We start from the raw sequence: 23,963 nt of genomic DNA, 5'->3' as shown, positions 1-23,963 counted from the left end.
ACATTAAACTGAGCCACATAAGAAAATTACTACGGTGATAATATTTCCAGGGCACAATGAGTCACTTTCCAGTGTCTAAAATGGGAAATAATTTCTGAGGACATGTTGGTATGATGGGAAGGACAGTATTCTACCATTGGTGTTCCACAGTCAACCTTAAGGTTTAACACAGGGGTAACACTCTGTGCCCTAAAGAAGGTGGTATCAGTGTTGGATTTTTTTAAGCATTACTCTGGGCTAAAGAAAAGGGAAAAAGGCGTGGGTTAGTGTTAGCAACAATGACCAGGGCTAGCTGCTGTAAAGCAAGGATGTTCTGATGGGACAAGGTCTTTGGAGGAAGAATGATCAGGGCCACCCCAACTAGTATCCAATGAGGAGAGAGGGTGAGGATCAAAGGGCTCTGGATCCAAACCCCAACCCACACAAAAAGGTTTCTATCAGAACAGCCAAGTGTCACAGCTATTGTGGGAGACTGTGTGGTCCCCATGTGAATTGAGAGAAGTCTGTCTGTACTTTGGGCATCTGAAAGTTCCTTTGCTTCCAATTTTACCTCAAAGTGGGGTAAAGCACAGAGACAAATAAAAACAAAACATCCCCCACTGATTACCAATTCCGTGTAAATACTTGTCTTCCTCGTGGCCAACAGCAGTTTGATGAAACCCAAGCTTTTTAATGATCATACCCCCAACACATATTTTTCTACAATTCTGATCTTTTCATAAGTGAAAAGAACAGAATGGATAAAAGAAATACAAGCCAAAACACTATTTACTCTCCTGGGAGAACTGCAGGATATAAACAAAAATAACGGTTATGTCCCTAGGATCGGAAGCCCCGCCGGGCTACTACAAAAAATAATGTTACTGCTGGCACGGCCGAGTCTCACAAAACACAGAACGAAGCCACAATACAATGGGATGCTTACTCTGCTGCTGCTATTAGACCACTTCCATTCAGCAGGGCTAACTAAGGACTTGTTTGTCCTTTGGTGTTTCGGGTCTATTACCGCCGTGTTGAACACAACGTGCCTCATTTTGTTTTCCTAACTGTGCTTGCCTCTCACCGAAGACTCCAATTTGATATTTATGAAATCATACAAGAATGCTGTATAATCTTCCACCCCCCAAATTATATAAAATTATTCAGAGGACAAAAGAATAATGTACACTTCAAATTGTGTGTCCTTTTCTTTAACCACTTCCAACAGACAGCGCCTCTCTCTCCTCCCCCTCTCTATCTGGCTGGAGAACACAATGTACTCTGGAGATAATTGACTGTGGGATATGACGATGTTTATTTAAAAACAGGTCACACAGACTGCACTGTGAGAGTCTTCCTTTATCCTCTCACCGATTCTCATCTGAGGGAAAGGCATAGCACTGTGTGCTCCAAATCAGAAATGTGGCCCTTAATTACTTCTTTAGATGTCACCTGCTGGGACAAACCCACTACAACCGTGCTTGAGCTGTGGAAAACTCAGCCCAGATTATTCATTTAGAAGAAGAAGCTTATGTTTATATAATGTTAACAGTATGGGCAAGCACTTCACGAAGAACACAGTATAGTTTACTTGCTCAAGAATAACACAAATCTCAGAAATTTATGTGTGGGAAGGTGTGATTTAAAAAATGTTATTAATCTTTGTCATGGTATAGAAAACAATCCTGTTCTTTCCTTGAGGTCAGAGCTGCTTCTCCTGCCTTGGAAGTTTCTCTTATTTTGACCAATACAAATCATAAGAAAATAGAAGGGCATAAGAGATACAGGAGAAGCCAATGACAACATGCATTGGCTGGGCAACCTATGCAAACTACTTTAGTTAGAAGAGGTACACCTGTATCCCACAGGTCTGACTTAAATCCTTTGAGTGTCTGTCCTTTTGAGCGTAACAGTCTATCTATCCCAAATTCTATAAAAACATTCAACATTCACTTCTGAGTCTGTTCTAGACACTAGGCAGAAGAGGTAACTGTGAAGATACACTGGGCTGAAAAAACACAACCAAGCAGCAAATCAACCAACCAACCAATCAACCATCTGTCCAACCAACCAACCAACCAATCAACCAACCATCTGCCCAACCAACCAACCATCTGTCCAACCAACGAACCAACCAACCAACCAACCAACCATCTGTCCAACCAACCAACCAATCAACCATCTGTCCAACCAACCAACCAACCAACCAACCAACCAACTCATCAACCAAAAGCAGGGTATTGACTTATAAGCACCTTCACATGCAATTCCCATTCCATACATAGTTGTTGTAGTTTTCCTGTATCCTAGACAAGTGTCCCTTCTCTTTGTCCCCCCTACAACCCTCACTACCACCTGTCTTCTCTCCATGCCCCACCAGCACCAGCCTGGCCCCTGAAATCTATTTAGTACCCAACTCAAGTCAGGAATTAGGATTTACTTCAACCTTACTAAGAGCTTATTGCGTCTTTTGAGAGACACGGGGAAATGAATGTTCATCATTTCAAGTGAGGACTGCATCATTTCTCCACACCCCAGGATATCGTCTGATTTCTCACTGTAACAAGTTACAAAACACAGAACTTCTGGATCTGGTAAATAGAATGCTGATTTGCTGGGGCAATTTCCAACCTCACTCCACCCTGCAAAGAGACAGAGCCTCTTTGATACTCATACAAAATTATCTGTATTTCCCTTGTGCTTGTGCACACAACTCTACATGGTTCAGAACACCCTGTCTGGGCACGTCAGAATAATCTGGCAAAGCTCGATCTCACATTATTTGTGGGGAGAGTAGAACCAAACGTCCTGGTGTGCTCTTGAGAACAAGCTGTCTTATGACAGCTTTATTCTACAATTCCAATGGAAGGAGATTATAAACGAATCCGAAGCTCAGTGCTGACTTCGCTGCAACCAGCCTTGCCCCCATAATGCCCATACAACAGATTAGAGACAGCACAAAAGAAAGAAAGGAAGAAAGGAAGAGAGAGAGAGAGAGAGAGAGAGAGAGAGAGGGAGGGAGGGAGGGAGGGAGGGAGGGAGGGAGGAAGGAAGAAAGAAAGAAAGAAAGGAAGGAAGGAAGGAAGGAAGGAAGGAAGGAAGGAAGGAAGGAAGGAAGGAAGGAAGGAAGGAAGAAAGAAAGAAAGAGAGAGAGAGAGAAAGAGAGAAAGAACCCAAAGCCTTCCTAATGACCCAGAGTCTAACAATGAGGCTTCTTCTGCAAGCTTACAGACGGCAGATGTTTACTCTTTTTCCATCCAGATGTCAGTTGACTCACTCAAAATCTCTAACCCAAGCACAGTTAACACTTAGATCTAGGACTTTTGCAACAATGGGCACGGATTCTTTCTTTCTCAGTGCTCTGTACAGCGTAGGTTGGGTGGAAGGAGCCCTAAGCACTGAGCCAGGTGAAAGACCTTAGGGGATGCCTCTGCCTCTGCTTCTGCTCTTCTATTCCATCCCCCACACCCGAGAGTTCTTATGGAAACGATCCAAGAGTTAACTTCTTCATCTATTTCTTTTCCAACCACCTTTGAGGGCTTCCACATCTACTGCTTTTTATCTACAACACAAGAAAAAGGCCTGCCATATAGGTGGACATGAGTGTCTGTGGAAGAAATGAGGAACGTAAAGGACATGAAGCACATCCTTCAGAAGCCCCTTCCCCCCATGATACTGTTAATTATGACAACAAAATTCTCAGGATGGCCTCTTGAATGCCCAAGACAATGGACTCAAACCTAAAGCGGGTTCTGAAGTATTAAGTGCTTCCTAGTACTTGTTTTTTATTGTGGATCATATGACCACACTTTATATGGAGTGTTTACTCCCATTCAGCCTCTGCATAGGTCCTCTGAAACTATGTCTTGGTTGAAGTGGGTAGTGTTCTCTTCTAGACTAATCAAACGTGGACGCTTATCTGACATCTCAGTAAGCTGTTAGGAACCATGCAAAACATGGGATCAAAAAGTTAGAAGCTGGACAGGTGTGGTAGTGTACACCTTTAATCAAGGCACTCCAGAGGCGGGGACAGGTACACCTAGGTTAGTTGGAGGCCAACCTGGTCTATAGAGTGGGTTCCAGGACTCCAGGACAGCCAGGGCTGTTACACAGAAAAACACAGTCTGAAAGGGTGGAGGGGGGAGTCAAAAGCCTTCAAGTTAATGCTCAAGAACAAAAAAACAAAACAAAACAAAAAAATACAAAACAAACAAACAAACAAAAACAGAAAAACATGTTAGAGTTTACGGTCTTCAATGATGGACCGAACAGAGACAGATCTGCAAGACAGACCAGAAGCACACAGCAATGATATGCACAGGAATTGTTCAACTGTATTTCTATCACTTCACCTGTACTTTATAACTCCAAATACCTGCCTCTGTCAAAATGTTGGCAGGTTTCGTGCTAGCACACTGCATCTACACCACTGCATCTACACCACTGCATCTACACGACACTGCATCTACACCACTGGGGTATGCTGTTCAGAAAAAAGAGTCACCTTGGGAAACAAAATCATGTGAAACCTCATGTTTAAACCGAGGGTATCTTTTCTGTTTGGGTAGATGGCCTGGCTTGGGATAGTCTTGCCCATAACGCCTTTGAATCACTCAGTGTACAGATAGCCATTCCCAGGAGAGAATGTTGATATGGTGACAGGGCTTGTATCTCCACCACTATCCTTCGATGGGAGAGTCACCCTCAAGGCTGCCTATGTCTATGCTATTCTCATCACAGTGAGAACAGCCATAGACACTATCCATTCTATGAGTTGTACTTAACAGCATGGTGGGCCATGACCTCAATGGCTTCTGTTTAGACTGGTGGGTGTCTTTGTATTATCAGACAGCAGGGCTTCTATACATTCCTGTCCTCCCCTGCCCTAAGTGGCTCAAAATTCAATAAGCTGGCAGCTGCATATATCTCATTCATAAAAATTAAAATACAAACCAAACAGACTGGTCTGAGCAAGAATAATTGTGCAATGTATAAATATTCAAATGTCCCTATTGGTTCTGGTCACACTGGGTAATGCTGGGCCAATGACTTGCCTGGGGTGCATGTAAATGAGACACATTGCTAGACTGTCCTCCGTCTGTGCCAAGGAACGCTTAGCAACAGGCAGACTGAGGGGATGAGTCAGTAGATAAGGGGACAGCAGAAAGGACAACAGGTTCAGCACCAAAGGGAGGGAATGGGAAGGGATTAATAGTAGGGATGATAAATACCTGTTCTCCATGGTGTCAGTACTGAGGCACAGGGTCTTGGTAGAAGTTTCTCTAGACTTTTGTTAAAGAAATACTCAGAGTCCTCAGAACAGGTACTGACGGGACATTCTCAAACGGTGAAAGCAGGGCACGTTATCAACTGAGGCAATGAGATGTCAAGAATGATGGGCCTAGCCTCTCGTTTGTCGTGCGAATGTCTTAGTCAAGAGAATGAAGCTGTTAGGACTGCAGAGTAAGTCCCTAAGAAGTGCACAAGAGTAGCGACGTTCTCCTCTCCTGAGTCTCCAAACTGTCAGCCAGACTCCCTTCAGATCAGAATAAAAGGAACTTCCTAGACAAGTCTTCTCTGACCACTCAGCTGAACCAGCATGGAATCTGAGGCCTCTCCACCAGACTGTCTTTATTCACTCCCGCTCCTCTATGCCAACACCAGGATATGTGTCTCAGCCCTCCAATGCGCTATGCAATAAAGATCAAAACAAAACAAAACAAAACAAAAAGTATAATGGAGCAGTCAGAGTGAGCAGGAAGAGGCAAGACGGACAAGGAATGGTTCTGAAGCGAGTGCCCAGAGGAGCACAAACCCTTTACACAGATATGGATGGAGAAGACAGGCATGGACACATGGGAGGCTCTATGTTGCTTATGACGTCCTGAGTGAGGGCTGAAAAGTGTGGCCATGCTGTCCCATGAATTGACTCAGGCTGCCAGTCTTGGTGACAAGTCACTTTATCTACTGAGCTATTTTGTTGCCTCAGGAACACTTAGCTAAATGTAACAAGCTATGCTAACATGGTTTGCTGGCAGGACCATGTCAGTTCATGTCCCAGGAATAAGTTCCTATTTCTAATGGCCCCTTTTGTTCATTAACCCGTAGCAGCAAAAGCAATGTGACGGGAATGTGTCTGTAACACCCGGCATAGGGAGTATTCAGCAGGAGGAGACAGCAGGCAGAGTGGAGACTGAGAGACCCACACCAGAACTGTGGTCAAGTGTACATGCCTATCAACAGAGTATACATGGAGGACCATGTCTGTGACACATAAAGATCGTTTTTCTTACCAAGAAAATATTCAGTACTCTGCTGGGAATAATTACAAATACAGTCCCACATAAATCATTCCAATGTGAGCCACACAGAGCAGAATTCACAAGTTTCTGGACTCTGTTAATAGTATAAATTGCTAATGTCGCACGTAAAAGAAACTTGATGGAAATGTCCTCCCATTTAATGATAATCTTAAATTTTATGTGACATTAACGAGTCTTGAACATTGTGTCAGAACACTTTACAAAATTTTAATAATGATAATACTAAAACATTTTTAAAAAATAAATGTTACTAGAAGAAAGGCGAAGTCTCTTTGTTTTTTCTCTACTGAAAGAGTTTACATTAAGATGTGTGACAAATGGTCAGGAAAAGTATAGTCACAATATGCATGAAAATATCAAGAGGCCCTCAGTTATGATGTGAAAGACCTTGACCTCAGGCTTTTCAACCTCTAGCTGTGTGAGAAAGTGAAGTTCTGCTGCTTCGGTCACTTGGTGCAGAAGGCTGTGGTATTTCTTACAGCAGTCTGGCAATCCGATACCTCACTGAGTAAGAGACATGAGGGGTATGAGCTCATGTCACACGAAGTCAGCGGCCATTTCACCAACGACGATGATAAAATACCCACCAATCTGAACACATGACTGCTCTCAACCTGGGAGGTTTCAGGATCATTCTGCAGTGTCGTCTATGCTGCGACACCTTGGAGAGTCATTCTCCTGGGTCTCAGGTTTCTTGTGAATGGACACAACGGCTTCTTAGACAAATGGGGTCAACATTTATGTGTTGTCTGAGAAGCTACAGTGTCATGAATTTATCTGAAGGAACATTTGAGATAATTGTCGTGTTCTAGAATTTCCCTGAGAAAACTATGTTTCCACTTGCAGGGATTCTTTATGACCACGTAGTTAATAATCAAAACAGAAACACAGGAATTCTGCTGTGTGTGTGGATGTGTGTATATGTGTACGCTTAAGTATGTGTGTGCATGTGTACAGGCATGTGTGTGTTTACAGTAGAGGACAATGTCAGGTGCCTTCCTCTATTGATCACCACATCTTGGTGAGACGTGATCTCTCAAACAGTCTGCAGCTCGGCCTCAGCTACACCTTGGCTTGCCTACACAAGCTTCAGAGGTACTCCTCCTCTGCTTGCCCAGCAGTGGGAATACAGGATCACACTGCCCTGCCTATCTTTTATGTTGGTGCTGGGAATTGAACCTTGGTCCTTATACTTTCAAGACAACCACTTGAACAATTAAATTATCCCTTCAAACCTGATTCTATCTTTGAATAGAAAATCTTCAACCCTGTTTGAATCAGTAATCCTACCTCCAAGATTATAGTCGGAAACCAATGACTCCCTCCTTTGGCTAAAGAACGAACCCCCTTACCCCATCTCTGTTTTTCTTTCTGAGATAGGGTCTCACTGGGTAGTTCTGGCTGACCTGGAACTCTTCATGAAGACCAAGATTCAGAAATCTGTCTGCTTCTGCCCCCCGAGTGCTGGGATTACCATTAAACACCTGCATCCCTGGTTATTTCTTTTGAAAGGGAGTATTTGTGGAAATATGGGAGAAGGAGGGGGGATGGTAGAGGGAGGAAGAAGGAAGAGAAGCTGGTGTCTGACTCTGTGAGCAGCCTTGCCAGACATCTCAGAACTGCCACAGAGGTTGAGCAGCCCAGCCTTGTCACGTGATCAGCTGTCCCTTGCTTGCCCACCCAAAGCTATCCAGCACAGCTCGCCAAGGCTCACCCCCAAGTCGGCGATTCTCTTACAGGAAAGAAACTACATGTTCTACTCAGAGGTTTCAGAAATGACAGTCTGGGATACTTAATCATTTATTTAATTCTCTTTTCAAGCCAGATTTGTTTTGTATCAATAGGAAATGTGATTAGTAAATGCAACATTCATTTTGCTCAACTGACTCTAAATTTCAGATATAAATGGCCGGGATTTCACGCCATATTTTAACATTTCCTTTTCCCTTGCCCTTTTATGATTTCTTCTGGTTTTTGGAAAAAAAGTTTCAACTGTTTGAGTGAAATTATCTTGATGTTGTAGTCGTTCGGGGCTTTGTCACAAGCTGTTTCTCCTCACTTGGAGATGCTGTGGTCAGGACACAGGCTGAAAAGTGTCAGTCTGTCTTAGCGATCTCACAGCTTAGCAGTCTCTGCCCTGGGCTTCCAGGAGACCAGCAGCGCACTCCTCCCTGCTTCCTCCATCCCTCAGTCTACCAATCACATGCAACGTACAACGCTCAGCTGCCCGGTGAAGGCAGACTGCCGGTGGTTCTCAAACTATGGGTAGTTACCCTTTTCATGGGAGGGGGTCACACATCAGATATCCTGCATGTCACATTTTACCTTACAACTCATAACAGCAGCAAAATTACAGTGATGAAGTAGCAATGGAAATAACTTTATGGTTAGGGGGTCACTACGACACAAGGGACTATATTAAAGGGTTGCAGCGTCAGGGAGGTTGAGGACCACTGGACTAAAGAAAGAGATGTCCTCTGTTGGACCCTCAGGAGCTTAATGCACAAGGCCTGCCTGAAATCAACAGATGTGGTTTCAGAATTGCTGCCCATTAGCAAGCATTTTTTAGCTTCTTTTTTTAACATGGCAGTGAAAATGTAATAGGTAAGGTAGGGCAAATAATCTTTGGTTCAATTCCCCCGAGTCTCAGTATTCTAGAAAGTAAAAATTCAGGGTCTAAATACAATCCACAGACACTTCCATGTGACTGAAGGTCCAGGAGAAGGCATCACACGGAGAAGTCCTAGCACATGTGGGCACTCTTCCGCGTGGTCCCTGAGAGGTGCTCTCCCCTGTATTTGGGCTTCTTGCTTAGCATGGTGTAAACTCAATCATATCTGATTCTGGTTGATCCAGTTCCTTATAAAGTGGAGATTTGGGGGGGGGAGGGGCATGAAGGAATCAGGATGGCGGGACAGGTGAGCAGATGCCCAAACCCTGAAAGCCTGGCAGATCCACACAAATGAGATTCTTTTTTAAGTAAATGCATCGAAAACTATCTGGCATACGCAACCTGAGCAGGAAAAGACTTTGTTAGCTCATAGTTTCACGGCTTCAGGCCACCATGCTAAGGAGAAGTTGGTCAAAGAAAATGCCTGCTGTCCTTTTACTTCCTGTCACCCCACCTGCCCTCTAGTCTAAGCACACTGAGCACATTGCTGTCTGCATGCTAAGGCCCTTCCCAGGTAAGCTGTCCCTGCTAGAAAACTCTGTGCACAGAGCTGGAGTGGGGGGTGCGGTGTGCCCCTGTCACTTTACATATTCTCCTCTGATGACAATGCTTCACCTCTCTGCTTCTGTCCCTGTAAATGACAAGCCCAAGGGACCTGACGTCACCCTTGTTTCTTTTGCCTGTGACAGTTTTCATTCCCAGATAAGAAATAACTCACCCTATCCTTTCTGGGCTGGCCAGATGTCATCTCCTCAGTGGGCCACTTTAATCCTTAACTCCTGACACCTCAGCCATTGAAAGAATCACCACAGCCGATTCAGTCAAGGGGTTTGACTTGGAGAAGGCAGAGTCAGGATGACTGGACAATTTATCATAAGACTATTTACAAGAACCAGAGCAGGGATCCCTGGGTATCACTGTCGTACCGTCTCTCTACAATAAACAGATTAATATTAAGACTAGAATATGAACTTAAACGGAAAAGCAATTTTGTCATCATCTGTGTAATTCTGGCACCAAAACACAGTTGGATGTTCGTCTGTTTCCAGACATGATCTTACAAAGTGTCTGTTGTCACATGATCAAATCGGCCCCTTTATTTTAATGCTCATCTCTGTTTATATTTATGAGAGCTCATAAAACAAAATCGGGTAAAGTACTTGATCTCTGTCAGTTCTGTTATCTGTAGAAGGAAAATCATATCTAGTGAGCATGTTAATGAGATAGCAAGAGTCAATCCATATACGCTCTTAGCACTGGGTCTGACAAAAATAATCAATATTGGCAGCTATTAATCCACAGAGCTTTGAAACAGTCAACAAGATTGTCTATCATGTAAAATCCCAGGCCCTATTTTTAGCCTAAGCCCAGCAAAGTCTGAGAACAATTTGTCACGTTGAAGAACATTTTATAATAAACAGCACCGCCACATTTGTCACCAAACTAGAGGGCACAACTTGTCTCTGACTTGGAAATTCAAAGCCAAGCAGACAACACAGGGAGTTACAGCAAAAGCTCTTAGTGAAGGAGAAGGCATGAAAACACAGGCAACTCCTCCAGGAAGTGGGTATCAGGTAAGGTGATGGCAGGATTGGGGCCTTGCCCACTCATCAGAAGACACTGTCAGGACTTGTCACAGATATCTGAATAAGTCACTTTCAGGAGGGGTGATTTTGAAATCAAGACTTGCTCATTCTTTTGTTAGAAACACATTTATTATTGAGAACTTACTATATTTATGTCACTATTTGCTACGTAGTGGTTAAACAGACAAGAAATAGGCTCTCATGACACATTCTAAGGAAAAGACTAAGAATAAATCATTAAAATACTGAACAAGGGGCAAGGAGCTGGTTCAGTCAGTGAAGTGCTTCGCCCACATGCCTGAGGACATCAGTTAGACACCCAGCACGCATGTAAAAGCACGGCATGCGAGAGCCATGAAGCCCAGTACGGGAAAGGAGGAGCCCTGGCTATCCAGTCTAGCAAAATATGCAAGCCCTCGGACCCAGTAAAAACTGTCACACAGAAGCAACATAGAGAACTTCAGAAGAACACTGTCCAAGCCTGACCTCTGGCCTGCACATACAGGAGCACATTACAAACATTTGTATATATACAGAGAAATTATACACATATGACACTGTACATGTGCACATATCATATATAAACATCACTTGCACACACACATGAATACGTGAATAAACTGTTCAGCAGTGATAAATATTACAGGGAAAAGGAAGGGGTGCAAGGGGATAGAGTCTTTGGGGGCTGTTTTCGATGGAGTGGTGGTACTAAGTACCATATGAGTGATGCCCTGCATGAAGTAAAACAATGACCATGCAGATACCTGGGGAGGCTGCTCTGAGAAGACCAAGGCAAAGCCCCGGCCTGGATTCCAGTGCACGGCTGAACGCAAAGTGACTGCTACAGACTGGAATGCGGTCTTCAGAGTAGTGCATGGACAGACACTGACAAGCTTAGTTCTGACTCTATTGTCTCTTGGGATACTGGTAGAGGGACCTCACCAGTAAGCTAAGACAGCTAGGCAACTAAGTAAGCCAGCAGGACTCGGATAAAGTCACTCTGCTAAGGACGGGGTGAAAACGGACAAGGAGAGAAGTAACAAAGCACTAAGAGTCAACTATGATTCAGATGGAGCGATGGGGCATGGCCAGCCTATGGGCGCTAGAGTTCAAGGCACTCGCCCATTTCATATATTGTTTTAAGGAATACATGTATGCACACAAAAATCTACTATGAAAAAAAGAATGTAAACAGTGGCTCCAGGCTTCAGACCTGAGCTTCTGGGAGAGAAAGCCAACCGTTTTGAAGACATGGGAACTGTGGGAGGAGAAGGCTTGACTGGGGGAAGAGTGGGAAACAATATTTCCACACTGACCCTTGAGTAGGAATCAAGTCTCATCATGCCAGCCCAGGAGTAGAACAGCTCATTAACCATAGCCAAAGGCAGAAAAACTCCAATAATACCGAGCTGGACAATTCACTCCAGTGTCCAGCCGAAGATTAGTCTGTTATGATATAAAGCAGGATCTGAGGAGAGGACCAGACCCAGAATAGAACTACAATTAAAACACAGGACATTCATTTAAAATGTACATTACAAAGCCATGTAAACAACTCCCAAATCCAGGACCATCAATCAATACCATTTCACTTACGATTGCCTTATTGATTAGTCAGGAGTGCCCGACTCGTGCTAGCTTCTGATTGTAGCAGAGTTAAGAGAAAGAGGGCACGTACATGCTCCCTGCTCTGGAAGAACAGGCATTTCTACCTGAGCAGAAAGTCACACAACAGAATGTGGATCAAAGAGAGAAGCTCAGCACTTGGGAGGCAGAGGCAGGAGGACCACATGTTTGAGACCTACCTCAGCTTCATAGCAAGACCTCACCAAAAATAGCAAATTAACTAAAAAGTAAAGCATTTTCAAAATCCAATGGAATTTGAAAAAAAAAATAGAGAAGCCAAATGTATTGCTGTGTGGACATGACAATAGACTTGCGAAACACATTGGGCCATTGGAAGGCAGTCTAGCAGTCCCTCACAAGGTAATTCTACTACTGGGTCTGAGTGTCAGACAGCTGGGAAGGCCTGCCCCAGAAATAAAAACAGGAAGGTAGAAAACTTCCAATGCCATCAACGTGTTAAAGGGTAAACACGATTTGGCAAATTTGTGAGATATTATTCAGTAATAAGAAAGGAAAGAACTATTTAAGTACATAAAAAATGGATGGTATTTGAAATTACCTGGCTAATGATACAGTTATATAAGACAATCTATGATTCCATGTCAATAACTGGTATATGCATTGAAGGTGACAGATTAGTTACTATCTACAGTTGCTAAACTTGGGAGAAGACTGCTAAAGATATGGGGTTTCCTTAAAGGGGCAAGGAAGTGACTGTGCTAACACAATGCACACATGCACACACACGTGTGTGTGCGTGCACACACACACACACACACACACACACACACACAAACACCAATACCCCCCAACACCATTTTAAAAATCCTTAAAATAGAAATGATCTTAATAAAGATAGTATACACTAAACATGTCCAACGAGGCACAAATCACAGAAAGAATAAGTGATACTATGAAAAATGCCGAAGAATAAGCTATCCACTTGGAAGCTGGGTGATTGGGCAAACTTCATCAACACCTATATAGAAAAGCCGAAGTGGCATAGGCCATTAGGCTTGGAGCATGAGGGGATCTGTATGAACCATTCTGCAAGCAGGGGATTAAGTTTTAACTGAAATTTTTATTATATTCAGTCATTTTTTATGTAAGTACTTTGCTTGCATGTATGTATTGGCACCACATACATGATTGGTTCCCATGAATATGAGGGCATCAGTCCCCCTGGAACTGGAGGTACAAAGGGTTGAGAACCACCCCTTTGTGTGAGACTCAGTCTCTGGGACTACTAGTCCTTCAGAGGAATACGTACTCTTAACCTCTGAACCATCTCCCCAGCTCCAAAAAAATCATGTTGAGTGATTTACTGCATGAGGATCCCATGATAATTATGTTGATAAGTAAGGATGGCTGGACTTAAAAGCTATTTACAAAACAAAGCCAAGGAAAGCTTTAGGCCTTAGGTCTTAGTAGCATGGTCATTTTCCTTCTCCTCAAGGCAGCTCTCCAGGAATGGTTAGCAATTGTGATGCACTGTCCTTTTAGAGACCTCCTACATCAGCTCTCTCCAAGGTAACTGTTGGCACATGCTTGTCTTATGTGGGGCTGGGTAGCAGGGGTATAAATGGGGTTTCCTCAGATAAAACTGTGAGTGACATCTGCTAAGGTCTAGGTGTTGAAGGCTCTCTGAAGGTTTGTACCTACTTTCATGCTAATCAGAGGTGAGGGAACTTTTAAAGGCTGGGGCCTAGTGGAAAGTCTTTCAGCCCTAAAAGTCATGCCTCTGAAGGGCATTGTCAAACCCAAGTCTCTCCCCCTCAGGTCCTGGTCATGAAGTGATCAAACTTTGTTTTGGAAGCAACTCTCTGCCAAGCTGTTTAACAGGCCAAAGTAAACCTTTAAAACCCTGAGTCAAAAATCAGGGTTTTCTCAGTAAGTTGATGATCTTTGATATTTTTACAATGGTATGTTAAGACCTAGGGTAACTCTATTCAAACTGATGTTAGAGAATACAGGTATGGATCGTGAAGAGTAATAAAAGAAGAACACAAAGATTCCAACACAGACTTCACACTTTGACTTCTCCATAGACATAAACAACAGATAAAAATATACCAAATATTTATAAAGACTCAATAAAGTAGAACCTATTGTCTTGATTTTAGATTTAGTGTACAATTTCACCTCCTTAAGTCTTGACAGAATATTGTGTTAGGTCCCAAAAATATAACTGTAAATATAAGTGTCTAAATCACGAGGCCTAAGGAATATTTTGTTTGGACAACTGTGCAATGAGCTAATTACATAAACATCCAGGAATGCTGGCCAACGTCACAGTGGAAAGGAGCCTGGGAAGGCCTCAGGGAGTGACTTCGCCTCTCTGTGTTTAGGGTTGGCCAGGCACTAGGAAATTGAAGGTAAAATGCTGTGGATGCTCACTGTATACAAACATGCTTAGTACACTTTATATAGCATGTGCTTTAAAAGTTACAAACATGCTTAGTACACTTTATATAGCACGTGCTTTAAAAGTTACATGCAATTTTATACAGTTAAATTTTAAGTGAGCTCCAGCAAAAAAAAAAAAAATTAATTAATTCAAAAAAAGGGAAAAGTGCCATATTTTCTAAAGAACATTCCTTAAATTCCAAGTAGGAAATAGAGCAAACACCATATTATTGGCTAAGAGTATTTATAAAAGTTGGATTTTCCATTTTTCAGAAAGTCAAAGATCTAAAATAACAAATCTTCATTTTTGGAACAATGACACTTTTGGAATTATATGAGCTGAAAACAGCTGACTTAACTGGGTGTAGCAGCTCCCACCTATAAATCCTAGCACTTGGAACACTGAGGCAAAAGAACCTTGGCAAGTTCAAGGCCAGCCTGAGAGACATAGTAAGACTTTGCCCTATTGGCCCTGTCTTTGACCTTCCCATTCCCCCAGAAGTTCTCCTACTGCTGGAAACATCCTACTAGGTTTTATTTAAATTATTTAGTTTGCATATTCACTACTGATCAATAAAGAACACGTTTCTGTCTTCTAGGAAGAAGACAGCTATATACTGGTCTCTGAAACTGGGCAGTATTAAGGTTTACCTTGGGCAAGAATAAAACAAAATCCCCAAGGTGCATAGAAGGAATTTGTTTTGATACAGAATTAAAATGAAACAAGAGGATAAAATTAATAATTCGAAACGTGTTTTTGCTATCAACACACAAAACCTGATGTTATTTAGTTTTTCAAAAATATTGCAGCACATAAAAAATCTAGATGAAAAATCATGTTCACAAACCACTCTTAAGGTACTAGTACAGGGCCCTGGATAACAACATTGAGCACTGTGGGGAGGGGTGGGCTGCCTTGGCACGGCGCAGGACCTATCGTTCTTTACGAGCATCAGCTGGGAGGGCCTTCGTGATGCTGTAGTGATTCGCGCTGCAGTTTACACGTTGGAGAACCCCAAGATTCATGATGGGATGGCTCTCTGAGCTTGGTGCAAAATGGAGGATTCCCTGCCTCACTGGGGCTTCCCTTCCTTTGCCTGACTCTGTCTACAGAGTATTCCTGAACAAAGCTGCCTGGTCTATCTGAAGAACGACCTTGTGTGGAGTAGCATAGCTCAGCACACAAGTCTAGCTCTGGCTTTCGGCCTGCGTGACAATCAGGTGCTGTATTACCATGACCAATCAGCCCTTTCCGCCTGTGCCCCTAGAGCCCCTCTATCCCCTATTCTTGGAAGAATAAAGTGGAGCTGCCTACTACAACGGTCTCTGGAAGTCCTTCTGTCATATTCACATCCTCTCTGCTCCCTTTGTCCTCACAGGCCAGTGGCCTGGTGAGAAGGGAGACCCACATTTACACTTTCATGACAAATCATAGCATGGACATGTAAAAAAAAACAAAACCAACAGAACAGTAAAATAAGTGCGGGGTTAAAATGATAGAAACAATAGCTTCATATGACTCCTGTGTCCATCGTCTACATTTAATGTTTCTTCATGAGCCAGTATTTATTCTTCCTTGTTCATGTTATATTATAATTAAAATAGAAAAATGTTTGATGACATTTAAGGCAAATACATAGGAATGGCCAGCACATGTGTAAAACACATGAGTAATTAAAAGAAAAATGTAAATTTAAACCACAATGAGATAGGACTAAGTACCATGAGAATGGCTAAAACCAGGAAGACTGAAGACACCATGCACTGGGAAAGTCAGAGATATCTCTCTCTCTCTCTCTCTCTCTCTCTCTCTCTCTCTCTCTCTCTCTCTCTCTCTCTCATCCCTGTTAAGAGTGTAAACTGTATTGTTTGGGAAAAACTGTAACAATTTACACCCACCAGAGCTGGAGAACAAATTGAGGGCCTAGAACGCAGTGGGAAAGATCTCTACCACTGAGCTAAACCTAGATCTCAGGACACACAGACACAAACACACAGACAACCTAGGGGTGCAGCTGAGAAAGACAAAGACAGGAACTCAGTGGTAAGCGAAACACTGTGGCCCTCACTCTCAGACCTAAGCACGCTGTGGCAAAGTGTGTGAGGGCCCCTTGTGTGTGACGGGCTGATTCCCCTTCTCTGTGACAAGGTGGGCAGTAGTGGAGATGTGATAACCAGCTCTTGAAGTCAAACAGTGTCCCTGGGGAAAGTTAGAAGGAAAAGCATTTCCAAGAGAGGTTCCTACTGCTCATCACTGATGAGAAAGGGTCTGTGGGGGTCCCGAGGGCTGGGAATGGACTCAAAGAGGACACTGCTCTGCACCCGGCTTCATTGGGCACTCTAGCCTCCTGCCTCAGCTTGCAGACATTTCTGCTAGATGTTTGCAGGCCCCTAGGTTGATGATATCATCCTACTGTTATTAGTTCTTTTGTTAAAGTTTTGCTTATGGGGACATTCTGCAGTGTCCAGGGCTCTCTACCGGGAACTCCAGCTGGCTGTCTCAAAGGGGTTTCCCCAGGCAATTTTTGCTGGATGTTTTGGCCCCCTGATTTGATAATTTATTCATTTGGGTTCCCATCTTCTCTCCTTTTATTTTTGCTTGCAAAACGTATCATTAACTCCCTCTTTCCAACTGAAGTATGGCCATCATGTGTCATTGGTAGGGTCATGTGTGGCAATGAGTGCCGGAGAAGAGGAAGTCTGGTTAGAGGGATTTAAGGGGTACTTTCCCTCTTCCCGTCCAGCTGCTGACCTTACTCACTGCACAACATATGAGTTGTGCCTGGACATAGCACAGGCCACTGAAGGTCCATCTGATGCAGCATGGGTATGCAGTGCCATTCAGACACTCAAAGATGCCAAGATCAAGGCGCTTGCTACCCAGAGAACAGAGATAATCTTCAAAATATTTGACATGGCTTTCCAGGAGTCTGCCACATGATACAAGGCAAGCAATTTATGAACGAACAGAAGGAAAGCTTGGGCCTGTGTTCACCCAATATTCATGGATCCGTATGGGTCACAACGTGCTTTGTGAGCCGGCGAGTGCCCAGAGAGGAGTTACCAATATGACTCCCGCTGGCCTCAAGTTATAGTTTCCATTCTCGTCATCATGCACCATGAGATGGTATTGGCAGAGCCCAGTCCCATGTCCAAGCCCACCCTTCCGCCTGAATGTACCTTACTGTCCCTCGGCTCTTAGGAAGGACAGGCCATTAACAAGGATTTCAGTCGGATGGCTCATTTTCACACACCAGCAGTGCACTTGGTTCATGCCCCTGTAGGAAGCTGCAGAAATGTACATGTATTGATTCCACTGGGATGTATGGAATGCTCCTCTGCCATTCTCAAATGTTTCCTTAAGCTTTACGGAAATTGTAGGTCTGGGAATTCCTTCCATATTTTTTCTCTCCTGAGCTATTATGTATCTCCCAAGCCCCACATCTAAATGAAGAAGTAATATAGTCTGTTGCACCCTGGTAGCAAAACCCTCTGTGTTAGATGAGCTAAGGGAGGGTTTGACATTCTTTAAGGCTGCATCATCCTGGAGGGCATTTCAAAGGCACTTTAATAGATTACTGATTTTAGAATTTAACAAACATATTACACTAGGGGAGTGAATCCCACAGCTCTTTTAAGGGCACACGGCAGCAGTCTCTTCCACACACTGTGGCAAATATCTGTCCCTGCATGAGGGCTGAGGCATGGCCAGGAAATGGATGCCAAAGTAACTTTATCACTATATGCTGAAGAATCATCATGCCTTCAAGAACTTCAAGAACCCGGCATTCATTAATCAAAACCCTGACATTTGTTAATCAAGACTCTGGCAGGCATTTACGCCAGGCCACCTTATTTGAAGGCTGCAGGAAACACATTTGTAAAATAACACTCACACAGAAACACAGAGTTAAAGCTTGCTTGTATAAATCACCACAGAGGAAAAGATCCTAGTGTATCTTTAAACAGACTTCTGATGGAAGGGAATGTTTTCTCTCCACCAAGGCTGGCTTATAACAGTGTCTCTCAAGAAACTAAGCTCAGCTGGTACAGGGTGCACACTGTGGTCTCTGCATTAGGAAAACTAACTGCTCAGCACATTGTGAGAACACAAGTCCAATACCGACCCTGTAGGCCTCCACGTCATGACTCTCTCTTTCTTCCCACTTCTCTCATTTATATTTGTTCTTCCACTCTCTTTTTCTTTTATATGTTCTACAAAGTAGAAAAATTAAAACTATTGATCTAAAACACAGAGGAGAAACTGACAAACACCCCCAATAGTTTAAATGTCAAATGTTCTGAAATCTTCAGTGTCCAGAAAGGACACTGTTTAAAGATGCAAAAGCATCTTTTCCATTAGTACTTCAATAAATAAAAGCAAACCAAAGCCAACAGGATCCTGAACAGCCGTCCCTTGGCAATTATTCAGGCTATGAAAATCTCCAACCCTTTGCATTCTCAAATTAATTAGAAAGTGGCATTCTTCTTTACCATGGCTGAAAGTGTGACAAAGAAGTTGAGTTTTTCTTAAAACAGATTAAAAGATATTAAGAATTCAGCGAGGCACTGGGAGCTCATTTCTGATGGTGAAAATTATATCCTTGAGCCAAGCAGACACAATGATGAGAAAGAAGGTGTCTCTCCCCACAAGTGTGTTGGATTTAGCAGTGTCCTGCTCAGAGCACATCTGAGCTAGGGCTCACTCTCTGTCAACAGATGACCATAGCACAGGCTGAAGACGCCTCGGTCCCATTCTCTTCCCACAGCACAAACACATGGCTACATATCAAACTCAAACTGCCCTCTTCATAATCACAATAAAAAGGGCATGGCTGGGCTTTCATCTTTAATTTGAAAGTTGAATATGATGTGACAATATACGATTCTGTTAAAAACAGATATTTCAGTTTTTAAAAAAAAGGGATATGCCATCATTGACACCTAAGATCAAAAATAATGTAATTAGTCATTTTGATTAATTAACATTCTCAAATAATTCGCAAACAAAAGTTTGATACCTTCTGGTAAATAGTTAACATTTTCCCATGGCCTAAGTAGGTGGGTGACGTCACATCACCAACCATGGATCAAGGGCCCAGACTTCCCTATCAACAGATTCAAATGTGCAACTGAGGTTTACAATATCCAGGGTCAAATCATGCCTTGATTGTAGAAGTACTCCTTTGTTTTCTCTGATTCCTCAATGGTAGAACAGCACCCTCAAGCCATTCTGACATTATCCCTTTCTTTGAGTAATGTCACTTAGCCATCCTATGAGCCTCTATGCTAAGGTGTAGAGTTCTGGAGAAAGACTGCAGAAATCAACCTCACAGGTCATGTTCACACATGCATGCAAATACATACGCACACTACAAGCACATATATACTGTCCCCAAAAGAAAAGCGAGGCTTTGTGCTTGGTTTGAAAGAAGGTTAAACTACAAAGCAATGTTCCATGGACAGAGGCTTCCTGAACATCACAGTACATTCCTCACAGATTGAGGCAGGGTCTCACCACTTGGTCTCACTTGCTAAACTGGAACTTTTACTGCTGCTAGTCTGTCTAGCATTGGTCTCTGCTTCCTTGCTGACAGGATTGCAGGAGGCCCAACATGCACACCTAGCTTTTAAGTGGCTTTGAAGACTCAAACTGTGGTCCTTACACTTTACCTACAGAAGCATCTTCTTAGCCCTTTATTAGGAGTCATTGCCAAAATCCATTTCCTGTGTGTGTGTGTGTGTGTGTGTGTGTGTGTGTGTGTAAGCCTTATACTCAAAGATGATCAACTATCATTATCCCACTTTGATATAAATGTCATAGGTGAGGCTTGTGGATTCCTCCAGCCTATCACAGGTCCTTTACTTGGAAAGCTTAGACTTTAAAGGGATGCTATAAGAGTCAATTTCTTCGCAGATGAATGAGTCAGTGCCAGTATACATCAAAAAGGACTTTTTGTTGTTCTTGTTCCAAAGTTGAGTATGAGAATGATCTGTTATGGACCTGACAATCTGATCAAAATTTGGAAATGATTGAGAAAAATACGGTCGACTCGGTCCACTTCTACAAATTACCTTTCTGTTTCAGGGTAAACAAAGGTTCCTGGACTCTGGCATCTTCACAGCCCTTACTGAATGGGAACGGGAACTTGGTACCAACCCAGGGACTCAAAGCTTGCTCAGTTTCCTCATTTCACCTTCTGTAGAATAATTCTCATTTGCTTTTCATTTCATGCTGAGAGGGGAACACATGTGATGTCCCAGAAGCAGGGGGAAAAGCCAAGTTGTGATGAGTAGGGAGTATAGTATAACTTATGTAGTCAGAAGTAGTAATAATGGCCTACTGAATGAAAAGGAGTCCACATACACTGAGAAGCTCCATTCGCAAAGGATTTCCAAATATTCTTAATAGAATTAAAGACTGAAGTTAGACCCTTCTAGAGAATACGTGATCTGACAAACGAGGGCCAAGAAACAAGCCCCAAGGTCTATGCTTCTTTCCAAATGGAAGCAGCCTGTCTGTCTTAGATCCACTTTACCACATATGTATCTAGAGGCCTTGGCTACTTGTTTGACCCCTAGCAGCCACTGTGGTATCAATGCTGCTTAAATTCTTACCACTTTAACATGGACTCTGAATGTCAGTAGCTCCTATTGTTGCCTTAGACACCTCTCTTCTACAGATGTGGTGACTTCTTGTACCTGGTATAACATAAGATACTGCAAATATACCCAGGTCCATGGAAGTGCAACAAATTTATGAAGACATTTCTGCACTACTCAGAAATGTTTTTTTTGTAAAGGACAAAATGTTATAACAGGAAGCTACATTATTTTTGATTCCGCCCTTCGGTCAGACTTTCTTACAGACTGTGTTCACTCAGCGTTGGGAAGACAGTCCTTCCTTACTGAGCAATTAGTGGCACTGTATGCTGAAGAGTAGAGTAGTGATGTCGGTACTGTGCAAAGAGGACCACACTCACCTTTTTGTTTCCCTACGTTCCTCTGCGGTGACATCTGCTAACGGAAGAGCTGCACATGCATGTCTGTCTTTAATGGTGCTCTCTAGGGAAAGCAGTCGCTTCCTTTTCCCTATGGCTATGCTAGTAGATTTCTTACCTTTGGCTGCACTGGTGGTGCACAGGGGGCTGAAACAGGGTCTGTGATATAGGTCTTCTTGGGACCACTGACTGAATACATGCCAGGCTGGTTCTGATTTCCGGCTCCAGGAGCAGCATACCCAGGTTCCCGCTTCCAGGTATTAGGTTGAACCTGTTGTCCATAAGCAGGATCGGCTTCATTTCTGCCCCCATAGCTAGGACACAGTGCATAAAAGGGCTCAAAAAAGCGTCCTTGGTTGGAGGTGTACCCAAATCCAGACTCAGGCTGTTGTCCCGATGGTGGAATGTATGCATAGTCGGTGCCAGCACACGTTGTAGGAGGAGGACACTGTGCTGACAGAGGAACCTGTTGGGTGTTATAGCTGCGAGACCCTGGACCATACATTTGTCCAGAGGATGAACCAGTCATGTAATGTGTGCTGGGCTGAGCGGACTTCACTTGCACATTGAAGGTGGGCCTTGAAGATGTGGATGTGGTGGTGTACGAGGCTGGAACTGGCTGAGGCTGGGGTTTGAGTGTTCCAATTGGAGTCACTGGAATGGGTATAGCCTGTGGCTTCGTTGCGGACTTCTTGGTTGCTGTCAGAGGTGGCTGCTGTGGAATGACCATTCTCTTATGTCCCGTGACAGGAGTAGAAACTGGAGGAGAGGCAATGGAACTACTAGAGCCCTAAAATAGAAGACAGAAACGGCAAAGATGATCAGCAATAAAAGAAAATAAAATATACATAAATGAGTAAATAGGGAGTATGGTAATCATCACCTGTGTATTAATGTGTAAAATAAAAATAAGCTATGGTCCTTCTCTTACGGAGTTCATTAAAACAAAAGTCAGTAGTTCTGTGCACTACCAATAAACAACTGAATTTAAAAAGGGAACAAATTCATTTACAACAGCAGACGGTGAAAGCAAGTCTTAACCAGGGTAGGAACTACGTCAGGCTGAAAACAGACGGTGATGAGCAGAGTTACATGAACGGATAAAAATACAGCAGGTTGTCTGTGGACTAGAAGACCCTAGATCACTCAAACAGCCTTCAGACCGAGAGAGCTACCTATCAAAATGCAGAAATGGAACACTTACATTTGAAACTCAAATGGAGACAGAAAAGATCATAGACAGTGGTTGGCTAAATTGGCCATAAAAAGAAAGAACACAGGTAGATTACATTGCTGATTTAAAATATGTTGTAGATTTTAATCAAAACAATGTAGCAACAACAAAAGGACAGAGGTAAGACGGAACAAGAAGGGTGGCCTGAAAATAAAGAAACACATATAATAAAGTTTGAGTATTGTCTAAGTGCCTGACAACAAATAGAGAAGAAAAATGGTGCCGAAAAGACTGGATTTCAATAAGCAAGAAAGCAAGTTAGAGGGGTTCATATATCACCAACTAAAAGTGGCCCTAAAGATGTAAATACTCGAAGAAAGAAAACATACCAATTTCAGAGAAGTCTGTAATAATTTAATAGACATAGCAGAGAAGTACATACAATAGAAACAAAATGAGGCAGAGCAATGACATCATGGGAAAGCTCTGAACAGGAAATTAAAAAAATCATCAGATCTTACTATAAAAGCCTATATCCAACAAAACTCGAAAATCTGCAGGAAATGGACAATTTCCTAGACAGATACCAGGTACCGAAGTTAAATCAGGAACAGATAAACCAGTTAAACAACCCCATAACTCCTAAGGAAATAGAAGCAGTCATTAAAGGTCTCCCAACCAAAAAGAGCCCAGGTCCAGACGGGTTTAGTGCAGAATTCTATCAGACCTTCATAGAAGACCTCATACCAATACTATCCAAACTATTCCACAAAATTGAAACAGATGGAGCACTACCGAATTCCTTCTATGAAGCCACAATTACTCTTATACCTAAACCACACAAAGACCCAACAAAGAAAGAGAACTTCAGACCAATTTCCCTTATGAATATCGATGCAAAAATACTCAATAAAATTCAGGCAAACCGAATCCAAGAGCACATCAAAACAATCATCCACCATGATCAAGTAGGCTTCATCCCAGGCATGCAGGGATGGTTTAATATATGGAAAACCATCAACGTGATCCATTATATAAACAAACTGAAAGAACAAAACCACATGATCATTTCATTAGATGCTGAGAAAGCATTTGACAAAATTCAACACCCCTTCATGATAAAAGTCCTGGAAAGAATAGGAATTCAAGGCCCATACCTAAACATAGTAAAAGCCATATACAGCAAACCAGTTGCTA

The 23,963-nt window shown here is 42.8% G+C and overlaps 1 protein-coding gene across 1 annotated transcript in view; it reads right to left on the bottom strand.

The window, feature by feature from the left end:
• The window catches only part of Lpp (LIM domain containing preferred translocation partner in lipoma), a 597,188-nt gene that overhangs the window by 208,133 nt on the left and 365,092 nt on the right, over positions 1-23,963 (bottom strand). Inside the window, exon 8 of the mRNA XM_032900039.1 lies at positions 21,711-22,382. Within this exon, the coding sequence (XP_032755930.1) occupies positions 21,711-22,382 (672 nt within the window). The remainder of the gene's footprint in view (positions 1-21,710; positions 22,383-23,963) is intronic.

This window comes from Rattus rattus, chromosome 4, assembly GCF_011064425.1.
Source record: "Rattus rattus isolate New Zealand chromosome 4, Rrattus_CSIRO_v1, whole genome shotgun sequence".
NCBI classification, from domain to species: Eukaryota; Metazoa; Chordata; class Mammalia; order Rodentia; family Muridae; genus Rattus; species Rattus rattus.
This window is presented reverse-complemented; position numbering and strand designations above follow the sequence as displayed.